The sequence below is a fragment of the Tenrec ecaudatus genome, chromosome 9, assembly GCF_050624435.1.
Source record: "Tenrec ecaudatus isolate mTenEca1 chromosome 9, mTenEca1.hap1, whole genome shotgun sequence".
In the NCBI taxonomy this organism is placed as follows: Eukaryota; Metazoa; Chordata; class Mammalia; order Afrosoricida; family Tenrecidae; genus Tenrec; species Tenrec ecaudatus.
Genome location: NC_134538.1, coordinates 127183195 through 127207407, shown reverse-complemented (window position 1 = coordinate 127207407; position 24213 = coordinate 127183195). Strand labels below are relative to the sequence as shown.

At 47.5% G+C, this 24213-nt stretch overlaps 1 protein-coding gene across 1 annotated transcript in view; it reads left to right on the top strand.

The window, feature by feature from the left end:
• The window catches only part of SLC26A3 (solute carrier family 26 member 3), a 32009-nt gene that overhangs the window by 3469 nt on the left and 4327 nt on the right, over positions 1-24213 (top strand). Inside the window, exons 5-16 of the mRNA XM_075557668.1 lie at positions 678-842; positions 8376-8528; positions 9149-9231; positions 13158-13305; positions 13408-13521; positions 13637-13714; positions 17202-17297; positions 18564-18670; positions 20692-20761; positions 20846-20938; positions 22415-22510; positions 22822-23055. Of these exons, the coding sequence (XP_075413783.1) occupies positions 678-842; positions 8376-8528; positions 9149-9231; positions 13158-13305; positions 13408-13521; positions 13637-13714; positions 17202-17297; positions 18564-18670; positions 20692-20761; positions 20846-20938; positions 22415-22510; positions 22822-23055 (1437 nt within the window). The remainder of the gene's footprint in view (positions 1-677; positions 843-8375; positions 8529-9148; positions 9232-13157; positions 13306-13407; positions 13522-13636; positions 13715-17201; positions 17298-18563; positions 18671-20691; positions 20762-20845; positions 20939-22414; positions 22511-22821; positions 23056-24213) is intronic.

Below are 24213 nucleotides of genomic sequence, written 5' to 3'. Positions count from 1 at the left end.
AAGACAGTTGCCTAAAGAGGCGGAAAGTTCATTTCTACCCGGTGGTATTTCCTATTGACAAACAATGTAGCTACTTCTTTAGGATGTCTTTCTGGACCTAGTGCTTTGTGTGCCCATAGCTCCAGGAGCAATTCATGATGCATGAGCGGAAAGACTCGCCAGGTAGTGGATGGTGAAAGTATCCAGCTCTCTTTATTGCAAAACACCAATGCTATGGGGGGAAAACCACCTTCGTCTCCCAGTTAAAGCTGAACATTTCTGATGTCCAGAGTCCACTTAGGACATCTAGAGCACACAGTTAGATAACATACACGCAAGTTGGGCAACTTGTTGGAAGGGGTATGAATGGGCAGCAGCTAGAAAGCATAACAGGAGCAAACACCAAGGAGTTGATGCGAGATAAGATTCTGCTTTGAAGGCTTATGAATGAGTCGTCTAGAGATTCTGCAGAAAGGGAAAGGAGGCTGTTGACGTCTCATGGACACCCTAGTCTAGTTCTTACTCAACACTCTGTAACCTTTCAAGAACTCCCCATCAGGCTCTAGGAGGCTGGCCACCTGCTTCCGCAAGGCACAGAGCAGTCGGCTGACCCCTTACATTGTAAATCATGTAACTTGCTGATCCTGGGTTTGGCTAGAGCGTTCTCCTAAGCGAGGCCTTTGTCCTTCTCTCTGCAGTTGCTCATGGGGGTTCTACAGGTCGGATTTGTGGTGATCTACCTTTCTGATTCCCTGATCAGCGGCTTCACCACAGCGGCCGCGGTTCACGTGCTGGTCTCCCAGCTCAAATTTATGCTGCAGTTGACTGTTCCAGCACACAGTGATCCGTTTTCCATTTTCAAAGTAAGTATTTATTGCTCTTAAAAAAATACTGAAATCATGAAACTCGCTGCTTTTGTTTCCAGAGACCTTTGTTTGAATGCCTTTGCTATGGGGCTTACCTAGAACTTGCGAGAAATCAAGGGGTTGAGCAACATATTCACATTGAGGAAAAGTAAGGAGCAAAGAGAACGGTACTGACAAGCAACCACATCTACCACACAGCCAGCTTTAGCAATAGTAATTAAACGCCACCGCTACTGAGCTCTGACTCAAAAGTATTTCCAAAATATATGAAAAACTAATATTTTGTCCCGCTGTTTTAACATTTTTTCCATTTGAAAACTTGGATAAATTGTGCTACTTGAGTTATACTGTTTCCCTATGCCTCAAAAGTGTGCCCTGGTGGTAGAGGAATAGGCAACACATTGAGCTGCTAATCACGAGGTCAGCTGTTCAAACCTACCAGTTGCTTTGAGAGAGAAAGATGGGCTGTCTGCTCCTACAAAAATTTAAAGTCTCCGAAACCCCAGAGGCAGTTCTGCTCTGTCCAATGGGGCCACTATGGTCAGAATCCACCCCATGGCAGCGAGGTTTTCTTTCAGAATCAAGAAACAGGCCTTGTTATTTTAGAATAGAGGTTCTTCTAAACCTTGTACAAGTCTTTGCTTATAAAACAAGAGAAAGCAGTGATTGGCTTATTTCACTCAGCATAATATCCTAAGTTCCATCCATCCTGCAGCATACCAGGGGGTATCTATAAAAAACTAGAATTGTACTAGGCAGAACAAAGCTTTCTTAGTATGAATTTTTCCCACCAGACAAGCATCAAGCAAGCAACTGTCTTTGAGTTAGTGCACCCAGTGGTGTCACCTGGGAAGATTCTCTCTGGTCACAGTGAATTTTTTCATAAAAGCAGTTTCGCTCAAACCTTGTTTTTTTGTGATGGCCAATTTAAGAGAACAGTGTGCAGCTGTGACATTTGGTTTCCTGCTCAGGAAAAAATGTCACAGAAACTGTTGTGATGTTGAACACCACTTACAAGGACAGTGCTATGGGAAAACTCAAGTGTACCAGTGGTTTCCTCATTTCAAGAACAGTGAAATGCTAACTGACCACAAACCTTGTTCTGGACGTCTGTCACCTTCCTGAACTGATGAAAATGTTGACCTGTAGTGCTTTTGGAGTTCATTCCACCAGGTCAGACTGTCCATCAAGCTTTCTATTTAGAGATTCCGAAAAGATTGCACAACAGTGTGCGACAAAAAAAGCCCAGATGTGTGGCAGACAAGGGACTGGTTTTTCCACCACGACAATGCACCTGCCCATGCAGCCATCTCAGTGCGCCAGATTTTGGCAAAAAAACATGTCTCTCGCACCTTACTTACCTGACCTCACTCCGTGTGACTTCTTCTTGTTTCCTCGAATGAAGAGGGACATGAAAGGACAGCAATTTGATGACATAGAAGAGGTAAAGGGAAAAACGAGGGAGGTGCTGTCAGCCATCCAAACAGATGAGTCTGAAACATGTTTCCAAGAATGGACTGGCAGATTTGACAAATATATTAGGTGTAATGGAGAGTACTTTGAAGGTGATACGGTTGCTTTGTAAAAAAAAATAAAAATTGAAATACCTAGCTTTGAAAGAAAACATCTGGTTTCTGGGGAGGTACCTCCCCATATATCAAGACTATTTCTCCTAATGGCAGAGTAGTGTAGTACTGTATATAAGTATACCACATTTTGTTGATACATTCACTTGTTGAAAGGCATTTAGGTTGCTTCCTCCTTGGGGATACGTTAATGTTAAGATGAACGTGGGTGTGCAAATGTAAATACAGTAGCGGGTCTTGCCTCAGTCAGACAATGCCCTGCCGAGCAGGTAGTGTGCATAGCACTGACACCACAGGGTCTCTGGGCATCTGAGAGAGCTTGTTTCAAACTAGAAGCAACACTCCCTGGGCCCTTCCAGAGCTGCCCCAGAAACAGTGTGTCCCAAGAGCAAACTGGGAGCCACTGGGATATGGGAGCCACTGGTTTCTTAAAGTCAGACTGTGCACAGGGCAGTGAGGCCAGAGAGCCTTTCCGGAGGCGACAAGGAGTGCCAGCTAAGAAGTGTGCAGGGTCTGCACTTCCGAACGGACAGGGGTGAAGGGAGGCAGGCTAAGGAAGGACTATAAAGGTCAGAGGTTATTCCCTGGACAGAGAAGGAGGGACTGTTGTGAAATAAAGGAATGCCTTGTTTATGTAGGGCTGTATCATACCAAATACTGCACGCGAGCCATTTAAACCAGCGGAGAGTTATTCTCTCACAGCGTGGGAGGCTACACCCCTGAATTCAGGGAGCTGGCTCGAGGGGAAGGGTGGCTCTCTCTAGCGCAGAAGGGAGGCCCTTGTTTCTCTGAGCTGCTGCTGCTGCTGCTGCTGCTGGGCCTTCTTCATGTGGCTTGCCATCTCTCTTCCCGCATCTCTGCTTACTCCATTGCTTACTTAATATCTTTTATATCTCAAAAGAAATGGACTCAAGCAACATGTATGTAAAACTTCAATAATTGTCAGGGGTTACAGAGGAAGTAAGCCTCCGGTGAACTCCTTCTGTCCACCGTTTGAGGGATGGGAGGAAAGCGGTTACTAAGCAGATGCCTTGGAGAGACAGTATAGAAAGTCCACGGCCTAAGTCTGACTTCAACAGCCAAGACATCGCCAGTTGACCCCCGCTCAGGTGCATGCTGGACCAGATCTGGTTGTCAACATTTTCTGTATTTGGGGTTGTTTTTTGTTCATATTAGGGTGTACCTCAGAGGTGTTATGTCATTGGAGGTCACCCTCTTGAAGTTATGTCATATGTCATTCTGGGTTTTTTTCATCTATGAAACCCAGGACTGATAAATAGCAAGTAGAATAGGGTTTCAGGGGACAGTGGGGTGCAGTGGTTGTCAGGGTGTGTGGCCATTAAAGGGAGATGATTTCAAGGAGTCCAGGAAGAAAAAGAATGTTTGGAAACTGATTGTGGTAGCAACTGTACAATTCTGCTTGACGTGATTGAACTCTGGAAGCATATATGTATTAACTCCCAATTAATAATAAATTGTTTTTTTTAAACATCAAAAATTTAACAACAAAAAGACAGATGATAGGCAAAAGTCTTGAGGAGATATTTCACCAAAGATATCTTCCCAAAATATGGTATATATGTATTCAAATGGTCACCAAACACATGTTCACTGTCATTAGCCATCAGAGCGAGGCAAATCAAAACCATGATGGATGCCATTTTACTCCCTCTAGTAATCTCTACATTCAAATCAGGCCTGCCATCCTCAAGTCAATTCAGACTCATGGTGACACTACCAGACAGAATGGAGCTACTCCCGAGGGTTACCAAGGCTGTAAAGCTTTATGGGAGCAGAAAAACTCATATTTCTAGCATGGAGCAGCTGGTGGACTTGAACTGCCAACCTTGCAGTCAATAGCTGAATGAGGAACCTACTATGCTCCAAGGGCGCCTTCTACAATGGCTAAGATTAAAATAGCAACAAGAAAAGAACCAAAATGCATGTTAGTGAGGATGTGGAAGAATCAGAACCCGTAACCACTGCTGACAAGAATGCAATATGGTACTGCCATTGTGTGGCAATTTCTCAAAAAAAAAAATAAACAAAACTAAAAATAGAACCAACCCAAGACCGAGTAATTCCTCTCCTGGACATACATCAAAAAGACTTGAAAGCAAAGACCCCAAAGAATACTTGAACACCAACGTTCACTGCAACATTAACAGTCGCCCAACGATGACAGCAACCTAAATGGCCACCATCAAATGAATGGATAAACAAAATGACCACGACTCAGCCAGGAGGAGAAATAAAGATATACGCTTTATTTGATATATGCTACAGATGAATAGAGCTTGAAAATCATTATGCTGAGTGAAATAAGGCAATCACAAAAGGGCAAGGATTGTATGACCTCACATAAAAATAAAAGGCAAATGTGTAGGGACCAAAGTTTATTGGTGAATACATCATCATTGTACCGATAAACAAAAACAACATCACGATAAGAGGAGAACAGTTTAAAGTTGTGAAGGAGTTCATTGTTTTTATTAGTAAATAATTTTATTGGGGGGCTTTTACAGCTCTTATAACAATCCATACATCAATTGTATCAAACACACTTGGACCTATGTTGCCATCATCATTTTCAAAACATTGTCTTTCTGCTTGAGCGAAGGATTTCATTTCACTTGGATCCACAATCAAAGCCCATGGAAGCAGCGGTCAAGAGATCAGGTGAAGGCAGTGTTGTTTGTACTGGGCAGGTAGGCGTCAAGACGGCTTTAAAGAGTTAAAGAACAGAGGAGTCACTTTGCGGACTAAGGTGCATCTACCCCAAGCCATGGTACTTCCAATCCCCTCACATGCTGGACGATGAACAAGGAAGACAAAGGAAAACTGATGCGTTTGAATTGTGTTTGGGCCAAGAATACTGAAAGAACAAACAAATCTGTGGTTGGCAGAAGTACAGCCCGAATGCTCCTTAGAAGTGAGGATGGCAAGACTTCATTTCATGGATTTTAACAGACATGCTCTCCAGAGTTGAGAGTTCCTAGAGAAGGACATGACGCTTAGGGAAGTGGAAGGTCAGCCGAAGGAGCGCTGGGGAGATACACCCACCCACCGCACACCTCCGTTAGATGGATAGATACCGTGCGGGCAGCAATGTGCTCAAAAATAACAATTTTGAGACTGGAGCAAGATCGGGTCATGCTTCCCTCTCTTGTACAAAGGTCACGATGAATGAGAGTCCACCGCACTGACGGCAACAGAGGAGGAAGGGGGAGCGGGCAGGGAGGTAAGAGGGATAGGCAAATCATCACCAATTTAGGGTAGGATTGCACAATTGTGATTATTATGATTATGTCAAGAATTATGCACCGTGAAAATTGTGTGATACATACACTCAGAACGATGTCAAAATTCTTTTTTTTTTTTTTTTTTTGGTAAATGACACAAATAGACTTTTTTTTCCTCCACCACTCCATAAAGACAAAGTAGTTGTTCGTGCCAAAATTCTTCAAAGGTCTGCTGGGGCTACTTCAGGGGACTTGGTTCCTGGGGTTGACGGTGTGGGTGGTGGTTTCGTGTGAGTGGCCTAGTGTGCCCAGTGCTCGCTCTCTCCTCGCTCATGGTGGCATCGTGAGTCTTGCGTTGGGCTGTTCACTGCAAGCTCAGCCGTTGGAAACCACCAGCTGGTCTGAGAGAGGAGGCGGCTTTCTACACCCAGAAACAGTGAGGGTCTCAGAAAGCAGGAGGGGCAGTTCTCCTCTGTTTGATAGGATGGCTCTGACTTGGAGGGGACTCGGTGGCAGGGAGTTGGAATGGAAAGTCTTGGTGAGTTCACCATGGAACGCTTGAGTCTCAAAGCTTGCGAATAGATATCTGAACCGCAGTAGTTGGTCCCTATTGAACTGGAGCATCAGAGGAAGGAGGAGCGTCGGAAGCAGGAGGTGAATGTGGAATGTGTGGCTAAATGCCTCTCCTCTGTCATGAGACCAGACGACCTGGTTACCTGGTTACCATTCCTGACTACTTTGATCCAAGTGTCCATTTACGAATCCTCATCAAAAGGAGTGAAATGCAGAACAGAATTTAAAAGTATCATAGACTCTAGATCCGGAACGGGAAACCATTTTTCTGTCAAGGGCAATTTGGACATTGAGAACATCATTTGAGGGCCATGCCGGTCAAACTTTTAATGAGCTTGCCTCTAATGTGACAGCTCCAACTGCTCCTCTGGGGGGAGTCTTGTGACGTTCGATGGTCTTGATGGTCCGTGGGCCTTAGGCAGCATGTGGTTCGGATGTTCCCCACCTGCTCTAGGTCTTTTAGAGGCATGGAGGGTGAATGAAACCCTCAAATGATTCTCCCGAGATGATCCGTAAACCTTACACCAAGTTTCTCTTAAAGTCGTCTTAAACACAAACAACAGTTCAGCTTAGCTAGTGAAAAATAATCTACCGTTAGCATTATGATTTTTTTAATTGTGAATTGGACGACGGTTTACAGAGCAAATCATCCATCTTACGTTCAATAATTCATACACGTTTTCTTTCAACTCATTCGGTGCAGTCACCTCAGTGTACCATCGCTTATTCCACTTCCTCCTTGCGCTTCCTGTTTGTTTCTCCTTCTTTCCGAACCCTCCGAGCTTTGGCCGAGCGTGAATGGTTGCTTATGCTAACCCGGGGCTAAGTTCAGTTCCTGATATGATTGAGATCCACAGATTGGGGGATTCCAACAGTCTCTATCCAACCAGTAAGCCCCTTTCTGCTGTTGCGTTTCTGTCCCACGTTCCCCTCCAATTCGATCAGAGTCCTTCTAAGGTGATCCGTTTCTGGGCAGTTGGCAGCAGGGCAGGCACCAGCTAGTTCTGGTCTCAGAATGGTGGGGACGGGTGTATTTGTCATCCTTGAGGCCATTTTCCCATTTTTATCACTCTTCTCTGAACAGAGAGAGACCAAGAGTTGCAGGTCAGGTGGCCGATCGGGAGCTTTGAAGACCCAGTCACTACTCACCAAAGTAGGAGGCAGAAAAGCTCAAGCGTTACGCCTGTTAGGGAAATATCTCCGTGCGATCAAATGAACAACAGCAACTAGAAAGACTCGATAGGAGCCTTAGGGAGCACTTGGAAAGGGGGGACAAGGGGGGTTGTCCAACTGCAAGAATGTAATCAATATCACGACCGTGTATGCATGGCAACTGTTGAAATGGTGTATGTTTCGCTATGTATAGTCTCAGCAACCACAAAAATAAATCAAATTTAGAAGAAGACAAAAGGCAAGATGAGCTGATCCTGTCACATGAACATAGCAAGGAAAATCCATACCCAAATGGGATTTCCACTATCTCCATGGAGGCTAGGATTTCCAACATGTGTGGAAGGGGGACACGGGTCAATCCGTAACGATGGCCAGGGACACCAACAAGCAGAAGACCAGTTGAAAAAATGGAAATAAATGACTACCCAATAAACCTTGGCATTTGCCTCAAAAATTTCCAGCAAAAATGCCAGAAACCTCCTAAACCAGGGTGGCAGCCACACTACCCTTAAGGTTGTTGTTGTTAATTGCCACTAAGTCAATCACCACCACACGATGAACTTAATTTGGAAGATTCACTGTTGAGCATTATCGCAAGATCCAGCCTCCACTGGGAGACAGGTATGCTGCTCCTGAGGTGGCGTGGCTGGGAAGCAAACCCAGTCTCTCTCACGGACGTTGAGAAGTCTACTGCTGACCCACTACTGCCCAGTGGCGTACTTCACCTCCTCGTCTTTCCGTGCTACTCTCCGCAGTGTCGCATTCATGACAGGCATGATTGTTCAATAGTCTGTTTGTGCTACACCATTCCTGTCTACCGGTGCCACCACGTCGTCTTACATGCTCATTTTCATCCATGTGCAGAGAAGTAAGTCTGGCGTCTAAATCTTGCATTCATATAGGGCTTGCGTGTTGGTTTTTGTTTTCGTTTTGTTTTTTTGTCTTTATCGTTCTAGGTTCTCCAGTCCATATTCTCACAAATAGAGAAGACTAATATTGCGGACCTGGTGACATCCCTGATTATTCTGTTGATTGTATTTGTGGTTAAAGAAATCAATCAGCGCTACAAAGCCAAACTTCCGGTGCCCATTCCGATTGAACTCATCATGGTAACGGACTATCTACTCACTTTTCTCTGGGAGCTCCTTAGCCTAGCGTGCCTCTGTTGTCAGTCCTTCACCCTTGGCTGAGGGGTCATCTCCACAAGTTCTAGATACACGGCATAGTCACTCCGCATGTAACAGCATCCTTTGAAGCCTTTGGGTTTCTCTTTCCACGTAAGACGTGCATGGTGCAGAGACCATGGCCTCTGAGAAGGGTAATAGGCCACTGGGAATCACATCTGTGCTTCTCCACGAGGCCGAGGTGCGTTCGAATTGCCTCAAGAGCACAGCAACATAAAAACCTGTGGCCTTGAGCTGTCTCTGCCTCCCGGAGACACCTTCACGGTGTTTTCCAGGGCCAATTTCTTGGAAGCAGGTCTCCAGGCCTTTATTCTGAGGTGCCTCTTGGTCGCTTTGAGAAGCCAACCTTTCCAGTCACCACTGAGCACGAGAATGCTTTGCATCATCCTGGCACTCCAGAATGGCCTGGGGACTTTGGGGAAAGCCTTGGCTGGGAGCTCCATCGTTAATGGCTTCTAGGGATGGGATGTGGGACTGGTAGGGGCTCAGAGTCACTCCCGATTCCATCTCTGATTTCTAACTCGGGCACTTTTACAACTTTGCAGACAGTGATCGCCACAGGTGTGTCCTATGGTTTTGACTTCAAAACCAGGTTCAATGTGACTGTCGTTGGGGATATGCCAAGTGGGTAAGTGAGTCTTTCATGGTGGCATCGCTAAGTACTCAGCAGAGGTTGCTGACCCAGTGGTAGGGAGTGAGCCGCAAGAACCCATGGCCGAACTATCTGGGCCCTCCCCACCCCCCAGTGCTTGCGGAAGCTTCCCTCCTGGGCTGGGACAGGACATGGGGAAGGTAAGCACCCCTAGTTCTGGAGATCAGAAAGTTTCTCCGTGGAGGACCTTGCCCCCCAGGCAGGGAGGGAGCAAGCACTCACCCGCAAGAGAAAATGAGCGAAAGTAGAAGAGCAGACAGCACAAACCCCTTCCTCCTGTCAAGAAACGCCCAGAGCAAGCAGATTTCCAGGTGTGGGAGTAAGTCACCATAAACACTCAGTGTTTGGGGTTACTGGAGCCAATTCTGAGCGGCTCAAAAGCAGCTGTGAAGCCGCTCGAGCCATCCAGAAAGGCACATGCCGTCCTTTCTCAGGATCTGCTCAAAACAAAGCGCTGCCCGGGGTCGGCTGGCCCCCCAAGGGAGGGCGGGGGTTCCACGGGACTGGACCATGCATCTCATTGCTTTCACAGACTTGGGAAGGGAGATTCAGTTTTCCCTCTTTTTCCTCTCCCTGCCCTCTCTGGCTGTAGAAAGCATTGCTTTTTCTAATTTGCTTGCCACGGAAAGGTTGCTTTCCTATTTAACAGAGAGAGAGAGAGAGAGAGAGAGAGAGAGAGAGAGAGAGAGAGAGAGAGAGAGAGAGACTCCCTCCACCACCCTCCACTCTCCATTTATAATCCCAGAAACCAGCATCTGTATTGTGTATTAAAACTTACCACCATCAAGTCGGCTTTGATTCACAGCAACCTAGAGGACAAGGAGAAACGACTCCCCTGGGCCTGTCGCTCTTTACAGGGGTAGACAGCCTCATTGGTCTCCTGTGGAGCAGCTGGTGGTTTCAAACTGCTGACCGTGTGGTTAGCAGCCCAACCTGAAACCCGCTCTACTTTTTACGAGGTTGATGTTCAAATACCCAAATTATTTTTAAAACATGTGCAAGTGGGCTTCAAAAAGTTTGTGGGAAAGTGGGATTTTCCCATGAACATTTTGGAACCCTCTCGTATATATTTTAAGAGAAAATAGGGGGGTTTCAATCACCAGATCTTCACGTCTTTAATGGATGCAAACCAGCCCTATTCATTTAAAGGATTTTTATGTGGCAATTAGGCTGAAGTTTAAAGGCAACTTTCAAGTAATTCCACTTTAAACGTCTTAGGAGCCATAGACAAAAAGGGGGAAGAAAGAGTACATAGATGTATACTGAAAGTGTATACAGAAGAGTGTGTTTTGTTTTGTTTTTGTCAGAAGCGTTTTTGAAAGAAAAGATATACCTGGGCATCACCGAGTACAGTTCGGAGCCCTTATGTAGTAAATACACATTTAAATGTCAGGAGACCTCTTTCTACCAGGCGTGGAGGGCAGGGAGTGTAGCTCACGTTTCTGAAGCTTTCTGCTCCACAGCGTCAGGGTTGCCTGGTAGGTGAGCAGCATGTTCTAGAAACAAGAGTCCTTGAGATGTGAGCCTGACTGACTTCCTGACCTTGAGCAAAACTATGCAACTCCGTGACTCCAGGTCCCTGGCAGTCCATGGGGTTAAACATCATGGCTAGACGGAGAGGATTCTGATAAGGATGCAGTGTGGTTATGTATGAGACCTGCTTACAGCAGTCGCTACCCTACCATCAATGTTTGGCTCTGTGACTCCTATTGCTAATTTGGTACCTAAATTAGGGACTACACCTGTTTTATTTCCTCGTGGATGACTGACTGGGCATTTCACATTTCTGATCACTGCAAATAGAGTGTAACGGAAGGTAGTGGCTTTTAGTCTTTCCTGATCAGTGGTTTGAACGCACCCTACCACTCTGGGAGAAAGTTGAGGCAGTGAACTTCCATAAAGATTACAGTCTTGAAAGCCTTTTTTAAGAGAGAGAGCGATTACAGTCTTGGAACCCTCGGATACTGTAGGGCCACTGGAATGTGAACAGACTGCATAGCAAAGCTTCTGTTTGTTTATTTGATAATCTAGTGCTCGTGTGCGCGTCTGGCCTGAGACCTTGGTTGGTGAAGTTACACACAGTGAACTAGAAGATGGCAAAGGGAGCCAAGTTTTGAAAGGAAACACGAAGGAGAGACTCGGGCTCCTATTGATCACTAACCGGCGCACTGCGTTTTATAGTGTGCAAATAGCCTTTGCCGTCTTCACTTGATTTGGCCCACGCACAAAATGACAGAGAACAAGCTTTACAATGCGGAAACTGGCTCAGGAAGGAGCAAAGGCAGAGCCCGGGAGAAAAGCCACCAGACTGTAAATCTGCCCCTAATCACCGTCTATGGTACTTTGAGGCCAAAAAAAAAAAAAAAAAGAGTCATCGTAGCAAGCTACTGGTCGGTGTGGTATAAAATGCAAAAGTTCATTGTATCACCGTTTTCAGATTTAGTCAGAACAAAAATCCCAAGCTAGCCTTCTGATTTCTGGTGGTAGATGCTGCTGGCCTGCCATGGAGTGGATTTCAACTCATAGCAACCTACAGGACAGAGGAGAAGTGTCCTCAGAGGACAGGCAGGGGCAGATAGCCAAGTGTGCCCTCCCGTGGGCTCACACTGGCAACCGTTCCGTGGGCAGCCAGGCACCTCACCCGTGCGCCGCCAGAACTCTTTGGGCCGGTTGTACTGCTTCAGAATCAGAGCTGATATTTTATTAGTAGATAACTTCCCAGAACTTGGAGGAATTCAGAACAAGGTGAGAGAATTCCACTGGCCCTCTTCTAATAAACCTTACGTCAGAGGGAGACCTTTAGAGAAGCTAAGCATCTGTGTTGGTGTTGGGTGTTTGAGTTTTCGATATCTGTACTCCTGTCGTACAAGGCGGGAGAGGGAAGAGGCTTTCTACAGGGAACGTTCTCCCCTGTCCTGTAGGGTCACTCTGAGTCAGAATCAACTCGATGGCAGTGAGTTTGGCTTGGGTTGTGAGGCATAGACAGAGAAATAGTCTCTCTGAGTTGGAAGTCCCTCTGGCACTCGGTCACTGGAACCCCGTCTTCATCAGAGTCACTACTGGCTCCACACGGGACCGAGTCCAAGGCCCATCTGTTTGCCAGGGGGTTTCCACAGAAAGTTGTTGTTTCCTAGAGACTTTCCTGCTTGCCTTGTCTCCAAATTGTGTTTGCTAAAAGAACCTTCAAGCTTGGATAACCGCTAGACGGGTTGTGGATAATGCTTTACAACCCAATGTAACAACACAAGTGGAACTATAGGTCTTTTTCCCGAAACTTGTGGGGACATAAGTGTACATTCTAGTGTGGCCACGCTTAGATTTGCTTCTACCACTGGCCTGGATTTACAGTTGTGCATCCAATTCAGGCAGTATTGCATTTCAACAATAAGGTAGCAAATTCCAAAGTTTTCAGTGGGGCTAAATTCTGACAAGTGACATTCCAAAGGGAGGCACAGCGTGCCCTAGATTTCGCTCATCATCCAACAATCACCTTCCGTATCCCGAGGAGAGGGTCTGCCCCTGGGCACAGGATGGCGGCTTACGTTGTCCCAGTCCCTGCTCCATGTTTGTGAGCAGAGTAAAGGCAGGGTGTGTGGAATCCTCGGGAGAAGCTGGAGAAGCACAGAGCACATCCCCAACCCCAACTTGACGGCCAAGGGAGACTTCTGAACAGAAGGGTGCGGGATGGAACAAGCAAAAGGAATGACGTAGTAGACGGTTCCAAAGCACAAGAAAGGCACTTTCAAGAAAGCAAAAGGAGCTTGGTCTGACTGGAGCGCAAACGTGAGAGAGGATAGCAATGAAATTGGACAGGGAGCTTTGAGTTTCCTATGAGCAAATAGATGCCATGGAAGAAAGATAAGCATGTTGGTGACCGTCTGCTTGCTTGATTTCTATTTTAGGTTTCAGGCCCCTATTACACCTGATGTGGGGATTTTCCAACAGACCATAGGAGACAGCTTCGCCATCGCCATCGTTGGCTTTGCGGTGGCCTTTTCGGTTGCCAGTGTCTATTCTCTCAAATACGATTACCCGATTGATGGCAATCAGGCAAGTATACAGCCGGCACTGGGTCTAATCGGGCAACTTGAAGTACTATTTGGTGTACCTCTATCAGCAAACCTCACCGCCACCCGACTGTTCTCCCTCCAGGAGTTAATAGCTTTGGGCTTGAGCAACATACTCACTGGGTCCTTCAGAGGATTTGCATCCAGTACAGCGCTCTCCAGATCAGGGGTTCAGGAGAGTACAGGCGGCAAAACACAGGTACTTCGTGGTCTGGGTCATGTGGGCCACCCCAGTACCCGTACCTGGGGACCTGAGCAAGGGGAAATGACAGTTTTAGAATGAGATGTCTTTTCCTCCTCCTCCTCCTCCACAGATTGCCGGCCTTCTCAGTGCCATCATCGTGCTGATTGTCATTCTTGCCATTGGGTTTCTGCTGGAACCACTACAAAAGGTAGCACCCTTCTTCGTTTATTTCATTTGGAGGGTCGGGAGGGAATCACATCTCTCGCCTTTGGGTAATGAGCCAATGATCCTATCCTGATTCTTAAACTCTGCAGACCATTTGCCGCTGGTCTGGCTGTCCCTAACTAAGGACACCCTGGATGTGTCAGAGAAGAGCGGTGTTCCACCGGGTTTTCCATGACTGGTTTGTCAGAGAAGAGCGGTGTTCCACCGGGTTTTCCATGACTGGTTTGTCAGAAAAGAGCGGTGTTCCACCGGGTTTTCCATGACTGGTTTGTCAGAAGACCCCCAGGGCTTTCTTCGGAGGTGTTCCTGGACAGGCCTGAACCTTCCACCTCTCGATTAGCAGCCAAGCAGGCTAGCAATTTGCCCCACTCAAGGACTCCTTGAGCTCTGGAAACACAATGGACCCTCGGGACAATGAGGTCACTACAACGCTCCAGAACTCTTCATCGTCAATACCCAATGGGTCAAAAATATTTATTTTCCCTTGGGCAACATTTTATGAATGTTAGGAATGCAGACATCCAAACTACCTTATCTACCTGCTCTTTCCGTGTCCGTAGTTCCACGTGTAATTGATGTTTCAACAAGAAGGCATCCTGGCACGGTAGTGAAGCCTGGTGAAGATGCTCCTAAAGGTTGAGGCAATCTCCTTCTCTATCTACTGCAGGGCACGGTGCTGCCAGCCACACCGCCCATCCTCAGGAACATGCCCTCCCGTTCCCAGCTCCTGGTCTGACTCCAAGACCAACGCTGCCAGATCGCAGAAGGGGAGCAGGCCTTGCACCTGCCTCTCATGTTCCTCTGCCCATCTCTCCTCCACCGTAACATGTCAGAGATTAGTCTTATGCTCTGTGGAATGTCTGTAGCCCTGGGATGAAAGAATCATTCCAACAGATCCTGGAAAACCTAGCACTTCCAGGAAACCAACCCAAACTCCTTACCAACTAGTCAGTTCCAACTCAAGGTGATGTAGCATCACGGGGTGGGATCAAACCAGCAACCTTTCGATGAGTCAGGAAAAGCAAGCCATTTGCATCACCCAGGGCCTCTTCTGGGAAACCAGCCTGTGGAAACCATGCTCAGAGGCGCCTGAGGCAGTTCATGGGCACTGGCTCTGGAAGCCTGCAGGCCTAATTTGAGTCCTGACTGAACTTTGGGCAAAGTATTTCACCTTTCTGAACCTCAGGTTCCTGCTTTGTAAGAGAGAAAGAGTTGTATCAACCTCACAGAGTTGCTATGAAAATTAAATGAGGGGAGGCTTGTGGAGTCCTTACCCAGGGCTTGGCACTTGGTACACCCTTGGCTAGTCCTGGCCACTACGCTTTGTATCATTCTTCTCATTATCCAAATAGTCCATTGCCATTCTGGTTGCATGGGATGCAGAGATAGGACCGGGAACACCAATTGCTAGTTGTTAGTAAGGCCCTTTGTCCTAGTGGGTTGGTCACTGAAATCTGACAGAGCCCAGATCTGTGGACTGCCAGTGGGGTCACTCCAGAAGAGCCTCACGGGTGCTCTTCAGGGGCGCAGAGTTCTGTTTGCCAAACATGTGTGTTCTCTGTACATTAAACTACTGATTTCAAGACGGACGGCATTAAAGGAGTCAGCAGGTCATCACCAGTGGAAGAGAAGAACGTGCCTCACGAAAGAGAATAAGCACAAGTTGCATGTGTGCATGCGCACACACACACACACACACACACACACGCTCCCCTTACTTAGAGAAGAACCACATAGAGAGGCTCGGAGCACTATTGCCCAGGTGCGCTGGGCACCTGTGCAGCCCACGTCCATTTAGAAAGGTAAATGAAACCATTTCTGTTGACAATCCTAGCTCCCTCCGAAATAAGCCACACACCCGAGGACATTCCCCGTGGGGTTCATCAAAATCTCTTCCACAAAAGATCCAGGTGGTGAGCTCTCGTGAGACCCTCATGTCAGAAAGGTCTTCATTTCCACTAAAGAACTGCTTTGCTTCGTTTTAGCATACGAGCCGGCATAGCCCACAATGGCAGCCACTTGGTGCCTACGAAGCCTCAGCAGCGTTGTGAGCACATTCTTCCTAGTTCAGCCTTCCCATCAGTTACTAGAGGCCTGGTGAAATGAGCCTCCTCTTCCCTTCGAAGGTTGCTCGCCGCTCTTTCGTCCTGTTTTCAGTTGTGTGTTTTCTTGTAAGTTGGTTCCAGTGGTTTTTCTATGGAGTGCTGCCCAAGGGGAAATAATGCTGAGAGACAAGGGAAAGTATGCGTCTCTTCTAACAGTGTTGTTTGGCATGCTTCATAAGGATAGGAGGAGTCCTGGAGATGAGGTGGTTATGTGGAGGTCCGCTAACTGCAAGGCACTTCAAACCCGCCCGCTGCCCTATGGGAGAAAGACGAGGCTGTCCATTCCAGGAGAGCTGTACAGTCTCGGTGACCCAAGGAGCAGTCCTGCTCTGCCCTGTAGGGTCCACCATGCATTGGGATGGACTCAATGCCAGAGGGTTTTCCCTACCCCTCGTCCTCCTCCTCCTCCTCCTCCTTTCTCTCTTCCTCCTCTTCTTCCTCCTTTCCCTCCTCTTCCTCTTCTTCTCCTCCTCCTCTTCTTCCTCATTTCTTCTCCTCCTCCTTCTCATTCCTCTTCCTCCTTTCTGTGCATTTGGAAGGAGCCCTGGAGGTACAGTGGTGAAGTGCTCTCCTGTTAACTGAAAACTTGGCTGTTCAAACCCACTGGCCACTCTGGGGGAGAGGAGACCTGGCTGTCACCTAGGAAACTCTGGGGGACAGTCTCTTCTGCACACATAGGGTCACCAGCAGCTGGCAACTGACAACAAGACATGTGCGTGTGGAAACACCTGCTGGACCACAAACTGCAGGATGAGCCATCCCTGTCCGGCCAAAGGCGTCTCAGCAGACGGGCCGGCAGTCGGCTCCCGGAGAGGGCACAGCCCTGAAACCCAGCGCCGCAGTTCTGCTCGGCACCCATGGCATCGCCAGGAGTTAGAACCCGCTCCTGCTGGGGGGATGTGCTTAGGCATTTAACCACAGAGATTGCAAGGCTACATCCGGAAAGCAAATGAGGCAGCTTGATGGCTGTTCTTTGTAAAGGTTTGGATTTCGATCCCAGAACTGCATGCTCCTCCGGTGGTTGCTCACAAAAGCCCCCCTGCCCCCACCTCGACGGTGCTTGGGAGGGGCTGCCCTCCTCCAGCCCAACGCTGAGCGTCGCCGCCAAAGCATCTGGAGGCAGAGCCACGAAAGGCAGGTTCGCCACCACCATTGTGCGGGGAACGAAGTCAGCCACGGGGACAGGCCAGAGTCCGCCCCAGCTCTCCAAGTGCCTTGGTTGGGCCTCTGTACACCGGAAAAGGGTGTGTCCTGTGATAGGCTTTGGGGCCCTTTAAAGGCCTCACTTATCTATGGCCTTCACCTTTGCTTCTAGGTGGCTGATCGGCTAACTCAAAGTACCTCTGGTGTTTATGTGTTTTACAGTCCGTCCTGGCAGCTCTAGCCCTTGGGAACTTAAAGGGAATGCTGATGCAGTTCGCTGAGATAGGAAGGCTCTGGAAAAAGGATAAGTACGATTGTGTAAGTAGAGGCCATCGCATCTTGACGAGAGACGTCAGGACGGCATCTCACCGCGGGTTTAGCATGCTGGCCGCATGGGCAGCCAGGTGTCTGATGGAGGCGGTCTTCGTTCGTCTCGTGGCTGGCTGCCCTTCAGCTGCGTGCTTCTTGTGATCATACCCGGGGGTTCCATTAAAAGATGAGCTACCTGTACATCCAGAACTTTCTTCCATCAGCCCCCCAGTCTGTGTTGGCATTTTGTGTGGCACAGAGATGCTCGCTGGGAATTTGGGCGTTGGCATTGCTGTGTTCTCCACAAAAGATTAGGGTCATTTCCAGAGAAGCTGTGAAAAACATAAATGCTAAGCATTCCTTTTTAAAGAAAAGCCCTTTACAAAGGGCTCCCCACCTTTCTCCCAGCCTGCCTGGCCGTGAGAGTCTGAGTCTAGACCTCTATCAGGGTCAAAGTCTGGCGTATAAAAATGCTGTGGGCACGCCTCGCAGCACTTCACACGCAGAAAGTCAGAGGTTAACCTTGGCTTACACTTGTTCCCCATCGATGATCCCTAGAGATCAGACTGTCCAATGTGGCAGGCTCCAAGTAAAAGAGAACCCCCACACCAAACCCTCAGCCTCCAGCCAAGTCCGACCCACAGCTAGCCTGTAGGCGAGCGGCGCATCTTCATGGAAGCAGATGGCGGACGCTCTCTCCCACGGAAACTGCCCACCGCTGGGTTAGCAACTGAGCACCAGGATTCTCTTTCTAGACATTGCAGCCCCTGATTGGACGAATGGGTCTAGAGGAAGAGTAGCGGGGACAACTGAGGCAGGGCGGGTGAGAAGAAGTGCATGATCCCCAGAAACACCATCCCCACAACCGCACCCCATCATCCCCCACGACCGCACTGCACATGTAGAAATTGCTACATCAAGTGTTTTGCTCTCGGGATTCCCCGACAGCAGCAAGAAAAGAGGAAATGTGAACGTGGTTCCTCTGATTGGCTAGTCTTCATGTGCAGCGGCTGGTCTGGAATTCACCCTGTGACAGACAGACACAGCCACTTCTTTAACTGGACCAGGCTTGGGATGTGACATGAATACATGAGGTGGAGCCATTGATAGGGATGCTGTCTCCACAGCTCGGAGTCGGAGGCAGGTCCCTTCTCTGGTGCACTTGGCTCACTGGCCCTGAAAGGCCAGGCTTTCTCATCGCTCTGGACTGAGCCATGGTACGTCCATCAAAGTGAATGGCAGTGTGTGTGTGTGTGTGTGTGCTTTTCCCTCCAGTGCGTCTGGATCGTGACCTTCATCTCTGCCGTTGTGCTGGGACTGGGTTTGGGCCTGGCAGCTAGCGTTGCCTTTCAACTCCTCACCATCGTCTTCCGGACCCAATTGTGAGTGCCTGCGGTTGCCCCACGGCTTCACAGGCCTGGGCCTGCGGGGGGGGAGGGGAGCGGGAGATTGTCACTGGCGATTGGGAAAGTCATTTGGGTCACAGGTTTTCATGAGACTGGCCATTACAGTCTACCTCTCTTACCTCAGGGCCTACATTGAAACAGCATGACCTGGCTTTAGAAAACCTGGACAGGTAGCAGGCCTGTTGTTGGTCCGCTTTCTACTTTGACACCAGTTCAAAGAAGTCATATGAGTCTTGGTGTCTGTTTGGCCAGCTGTAAACCAGATGTAACTCTATTCAAGGAGGGTCTAATGTCTTTCTTGACCTTTGACCTGTTAGACATGAGAATGTATCCCCACCTTAAGAGCATGGAGCTGGAGTAGAGACCTTCTCAGGGGTTCTTGTCCTAAAACCTCACGAAGGAAGGAAGGAAGGAAAATGATAGACAAGTAGACAAACAGAAATGTGCTTATCGACAAATAGATGGCTGTTGTTGAGTGAGCTCCCAAACCTGGCGACCTTATGTATAATGGAAGTAAACATTGCCTGACTTTTTTTTTTAATCATCTTACTGGGGGCTCTTATATCGCTTTTAACAATCCATACCTCAATTGTATCAAGCATATTTGTACATATGTTGCCATCATCATTTTCTAAACATTTACTTTCTATTTGAGCCCTTGGTATCAGCTCTTTTTTCCCCCTCAACTCCCTTCCACCCTCATGACCCCTTGATAAAAGATGAATTATTATTTTCCTATCTTACACCGCCTGCTGTCCCCCTGCCCCCACGTTTCTGTTGTTGGTCCCCCTGCCACTGCCTGATCTGGCATCAGTCTCACAATCACCTGCCTGCACCATTCTACTCTTCTCTCTCACCTGGCCCTCTGTGTCACCAACCATGGTGGCCTCCTCCAGTGATTCAACTCTTTGAAAACAAGAAAATAGGCCAGTGCTCTGTTTTGATCCATCAGGTTTTCCTTCCCTAATTGTCAAATGTAGATTGCCAGGCCTTTCTTCCTGGTCTGTCTTCATCTAGAAGCTCTGCTGACACCTGTCCATTGTGAATGATGCTGCTGACATTTGAAATATCAGTGGCATAGTGTCCACCCTCCAAGCCCCACACAAGCCACCACAGTAGGACAAATGGGCAGATGATTTTTGAAAATTCTACAAAAAGACACCTTGATTTTTAACAGACAACTCATCCAAGAATCTCTGGAGTTTTAAATCTCTGCTGTAATATCACCACCAAGTGGCCACTCTGCCTCTGTTGGTTTACATGGTGCATCCGACACAAAAGGCTCCTTGGGCATTTAAGATTGTCAACTGAGGTGACTTCATCATAGTTAAAGTCCATCTTCACCACTCTTGGCTTGAACTCCTCACTTGTTCTCTCCCAGTCTGCAAGTCCGAATTCAGGGTGCCAGCTGAATTCAGGGGGAGGCTTTCTCTCTGGGTTGGTTCTGAAGAAGGTCCACGTCCCTTTGGTTTCTGCTCCCCGGCTCCTTAGAGAGCTGTGTGGCTGGCCGTCTCCCTCGCCCCTCCTGTCTCCTTCCCCTCCGCTCTGCTCGCTCGCGGCACCCCAGAGTACATGTTTATGGAAGTGCTCCTGCATGCTTCTGTTCATTCAGAGTGGCACACCTCTCTCTCCTGGGGACATAGCAAACCCTGGGGCAAACTGAGTGCTCCGAGGCAAAAGCCATCTCCCTTGCCCGTGTTCTCATCCAGAAAACTGCACCGCCTTCCCTCACCCCAGAGCTGCCATCCTCAGAGCCAAGATGGCAAAGGTCCAGGGGTGTGTTTTTTAAACAGGGCCGGTTTTAGGAGCTGGGTGGGAAGACACAAAGGAGAGCCTCACAAGGTGCGTGCCCGTGTGCCCTCTGCTGGCATGACTCCCCAGCCTTTCCCATCCTGGTGGCAGAGCCTCCCTCGAGAGGCCCGGGAATGCATCAGGGTTAGTTTACAGGCCTCTCAAAGGCACAGACCTGACTCCATTGGTGTTGGTTTTCTCAACAGTCCGAAATGCAGCAGCCTGGCGAATGTGGGAAGGAGCAACATCTATAAGAATAAAAAAGATTACAATGACGTAAGGAAGTTTCGATGTTCCCTCTTGGACCGGCTAAGTGGCGTGAATGGGCACCAGCTCATCTTTTTGTTCTCTGCCTTGCAGATGTACGAGCCGGAAGGAGTGCGAATCTTCAGATGTCCGTCGCCCATCTATTTTGCAAACATTAATTTCTTTAAGCAGAAACTGATTGATGCTGTAAGGTTTGGACATTGTGTGCATGGGAGAGAGAGAGAGTTAGTTCTTTGAAAGCCAGGAAAAACAATGTTGCTCTTTAACATGCAGGTCACCGGCTTCGCAGATGTCAGTCAGTCAGGGTACTGCCAGGGTTTTCCTGTTCCACGTCCCAAGCAGCTCAGACCAATCAAGGGTCTGTTGGTGGGTGGGGAATAAGTCTTTTCCTGTGAGGTCCAAGATAAGAGTTGGCTTTTACCAACTGCTGTTGTAACGATACTTACGCAGTTTGGGGATGCTGGCTTTGAGAGAAGAGCACATCCTACTGACGGTCTGAGGGCACCAATTTCAGGAACGCCAAAGGAGCATTTTGCATTGGAAGGCATCGTTGGAGAGATTCGAGATAGCAGTTAGGAATGAATATTTACCACCAAATAACTAGAAGCACTGAGTGCCCCTGGCTAACTGGGGATAACAAGAAAATGCGGAGCAAATGCTTGGCACTCATCCTAAGAACAGGCCTTGGGGTCTGCTCCATAGAGCTTTGGCCTTAAATCCTAACGACTAGAATTTGGCATGCACCGGCTTGCTTTCTAAAGCGGACTTTGCCCTCGGGCCCCAGAGTGCACCTTTCTACAAAGTCAGATCACACTGCGGAACATCTGATTTCACATATCACCCTTTTTACTAAGCCTCAGACCGTGCCACCTGACCACGGAGTTCATAAAAGATGTCCCCTCCAACTGTGTTACCTTGACTTTCATGTCACAAAAGAGCCGTTTCATGTGACAAACAGCCGATCTTATCATCGGGATAGGAAGCAGAGAGGACGTTACATTCACATTTAGAAAAAGCTACAAAAGATTCACTACAGCCTATTACAATTCTAAGTTCATTATCATTTTATGTTTTTTCACTTGCTGCCAGACTAGGATTGCGATGAATTAGTGAAATGGATGTTGCAAGTACTAATCTTTTGATTATGCAATTTGACCCATGTTTATTGCTCCTTAAGAATGTTTGTTTTGTAAAAGAAGAAACAGAGTGACTCCCAAATCTAGAGTTAAAATTATGAAAGCAAAGCATACAACAGCATTATAAAATAAACTCCTAAAATTTTAATATAGTAGAAATTATACAGAAGCAGACTGCTAATAGATGCCATCCTTATCAGCAAAGAGAAAACAGATAAAATAAACTCTCCTAAGACTTGTGTTTGCCAAAAATGCAAGCAGATGTAGAATTGACAGTGTAACACAGATGGATAGTTTGCCAGTGAATCTTAGGCTGCACACGGAAAGGCTTTAGGCTGTTGATAACCACACATGAAACAAGCAGATCAGAATTCCGACACAACTGTCATTAAACCACTTTCAACTTTAATACAAGTAGGAGTATTTTCCTAATCACTCAGCCCATTCTGGTTAAAATTATTAAAATTATGCTATATACAGAGCAGAACATCCGGTCCCATTGTAACACAAGAAATGGCCTTTTCAGATCGGCTTTAACCCACTTCGGATTCTACGCAAGCGCAATAAAGCTTTGAAGAAAATCCGAAAGCTGCAGAAGAAAGGCCTGCTACAGGTGACACCGGTAAGTTGCTCGGTCCCACTTCTGTGCATTACGACTAGCTCAGTTCGTGTCTAGCTCCTGTTTGCTGTGTTTCCTTAAATGAAACTCCATGTCACTCGGGCACCTCTTGTGTCATCTCATGTCAATATTGCTAACTGGTGCGCTTGAGTTTCCTGACAATTTGTATTCTCCTGGCAAAGGTACCAACGAAAAACGTCGGCAACCCCATTGCTTGAACCAGTGGATCTGTGCTTCAGAAACTCAGTGGCTGCCGTTGACATATGCAATTTTTCCCCTTGGCCCCTTAGCATGCCTCCTCTCTCCTTCTACAGAAAGGGTTCATATGCACCGTGGATGACGTGAAAGATTCTGACGAGGAGCTGGATAATAATCAGATCGAAGAACTGGATCAGCCGATCAACACGGCCGACCTGCCCTTCCAGATAGACTGGAATAGTGCTCTTCCACTCAACATTGCGGTTCCCACAGTCAGCCTCCACAGCCTCATTCTCGACTTCTCGGCAGTGTCGTTTCTGGACATCTCTTCAATGAGGGGTCTCAAAACGGTGATTTCTTTACTCTTTATGAAAACAACTGACCAGGGGCTACATATTTTCAAACATTGTACTTGTAGAAGGATGCTCCCTTCGGTAACATAAAGTTAATTAGAAGGAGATTATTATCTAGAGTATTATGTTGTGGGGGAGGGGGTTAGGGAGGGAATGGGGTGTCCAATGAGCTCTTTCAAATTGCACTGCCCATGGGACTGCACCTCATTTTGAAGCACCCCTAACTATGATCCTCGGGGGTGTTGAACCTGCTGGTAGACAACAGACCTACCATTCCTACCAAATTTCAGTTCTGTGATGTCTTCAAATTCTTATGGAAATTGTATCTAAACTAACCTGATATTAGAAAAACAATGGAAAGGTTCTGGGGAAGAATAGAATAGTTTCACCTTCATCCATTATAAGCAGATGAAATTTCACTTGGCTATTCAGTAATCTGTGTCCAAATAAAATAAGAAGAGGAGAGAGGAGGAGGAGGAGGAGGAGGAGGAGGAGGAGGAGGAGGAGGAGGAGGAGGAGGAGGAGGAGGAGGAGGAGGAGGAGAAGGAGGAGGAGGAAGAGGAGGAGGAGGAGGAGGAGGAAGAGGAGGAGGAGGAGGAGGAGGAGGGAAAGGAGGAGGAGGAGGAGGAGGAGGAGGAGGAGGAGGAGGAGGAGGAGGAGGAGGGACAGACAAAACAAGTAGATGAATAACAAAATTGACGTCTCACTTGAGAGATAAGCAGGGTTGAAACAGTCAGGCTTGGTTTCCATAGCCTTGTTAACACCCCTAAAAGGGTTTTCCAAAGAAACTCAGAGGGAAAGAATAGTTCCAAAAGGCCACACTTGTCTCTCGTTGTATGGATTCCTACCAAAATTTCCCGAGGTAAAGAGCTAAACTAACAACTACTAAGGATGGGTGACTCGATCTAAAATTATAAGATGGGATTAATTTAGTTTCTGAAAAGCATTTCTTAGCATCACATCATTCTCAAAACTGCTTTATCCTTTTTGTTTATTTGAGCTGAAGAGGGGAAATGCATGCCTACATGACTACATTCTCAAGATGCGCTCTCTCTCTCTCTCTCTCTCTCTCTCTCTCTCTCTCTCTCTCTCTCTCTCTCTATGTTTTGATCATAGCAGTATAGCACAAAAGATACAAATTCTGATTTGTGTTTC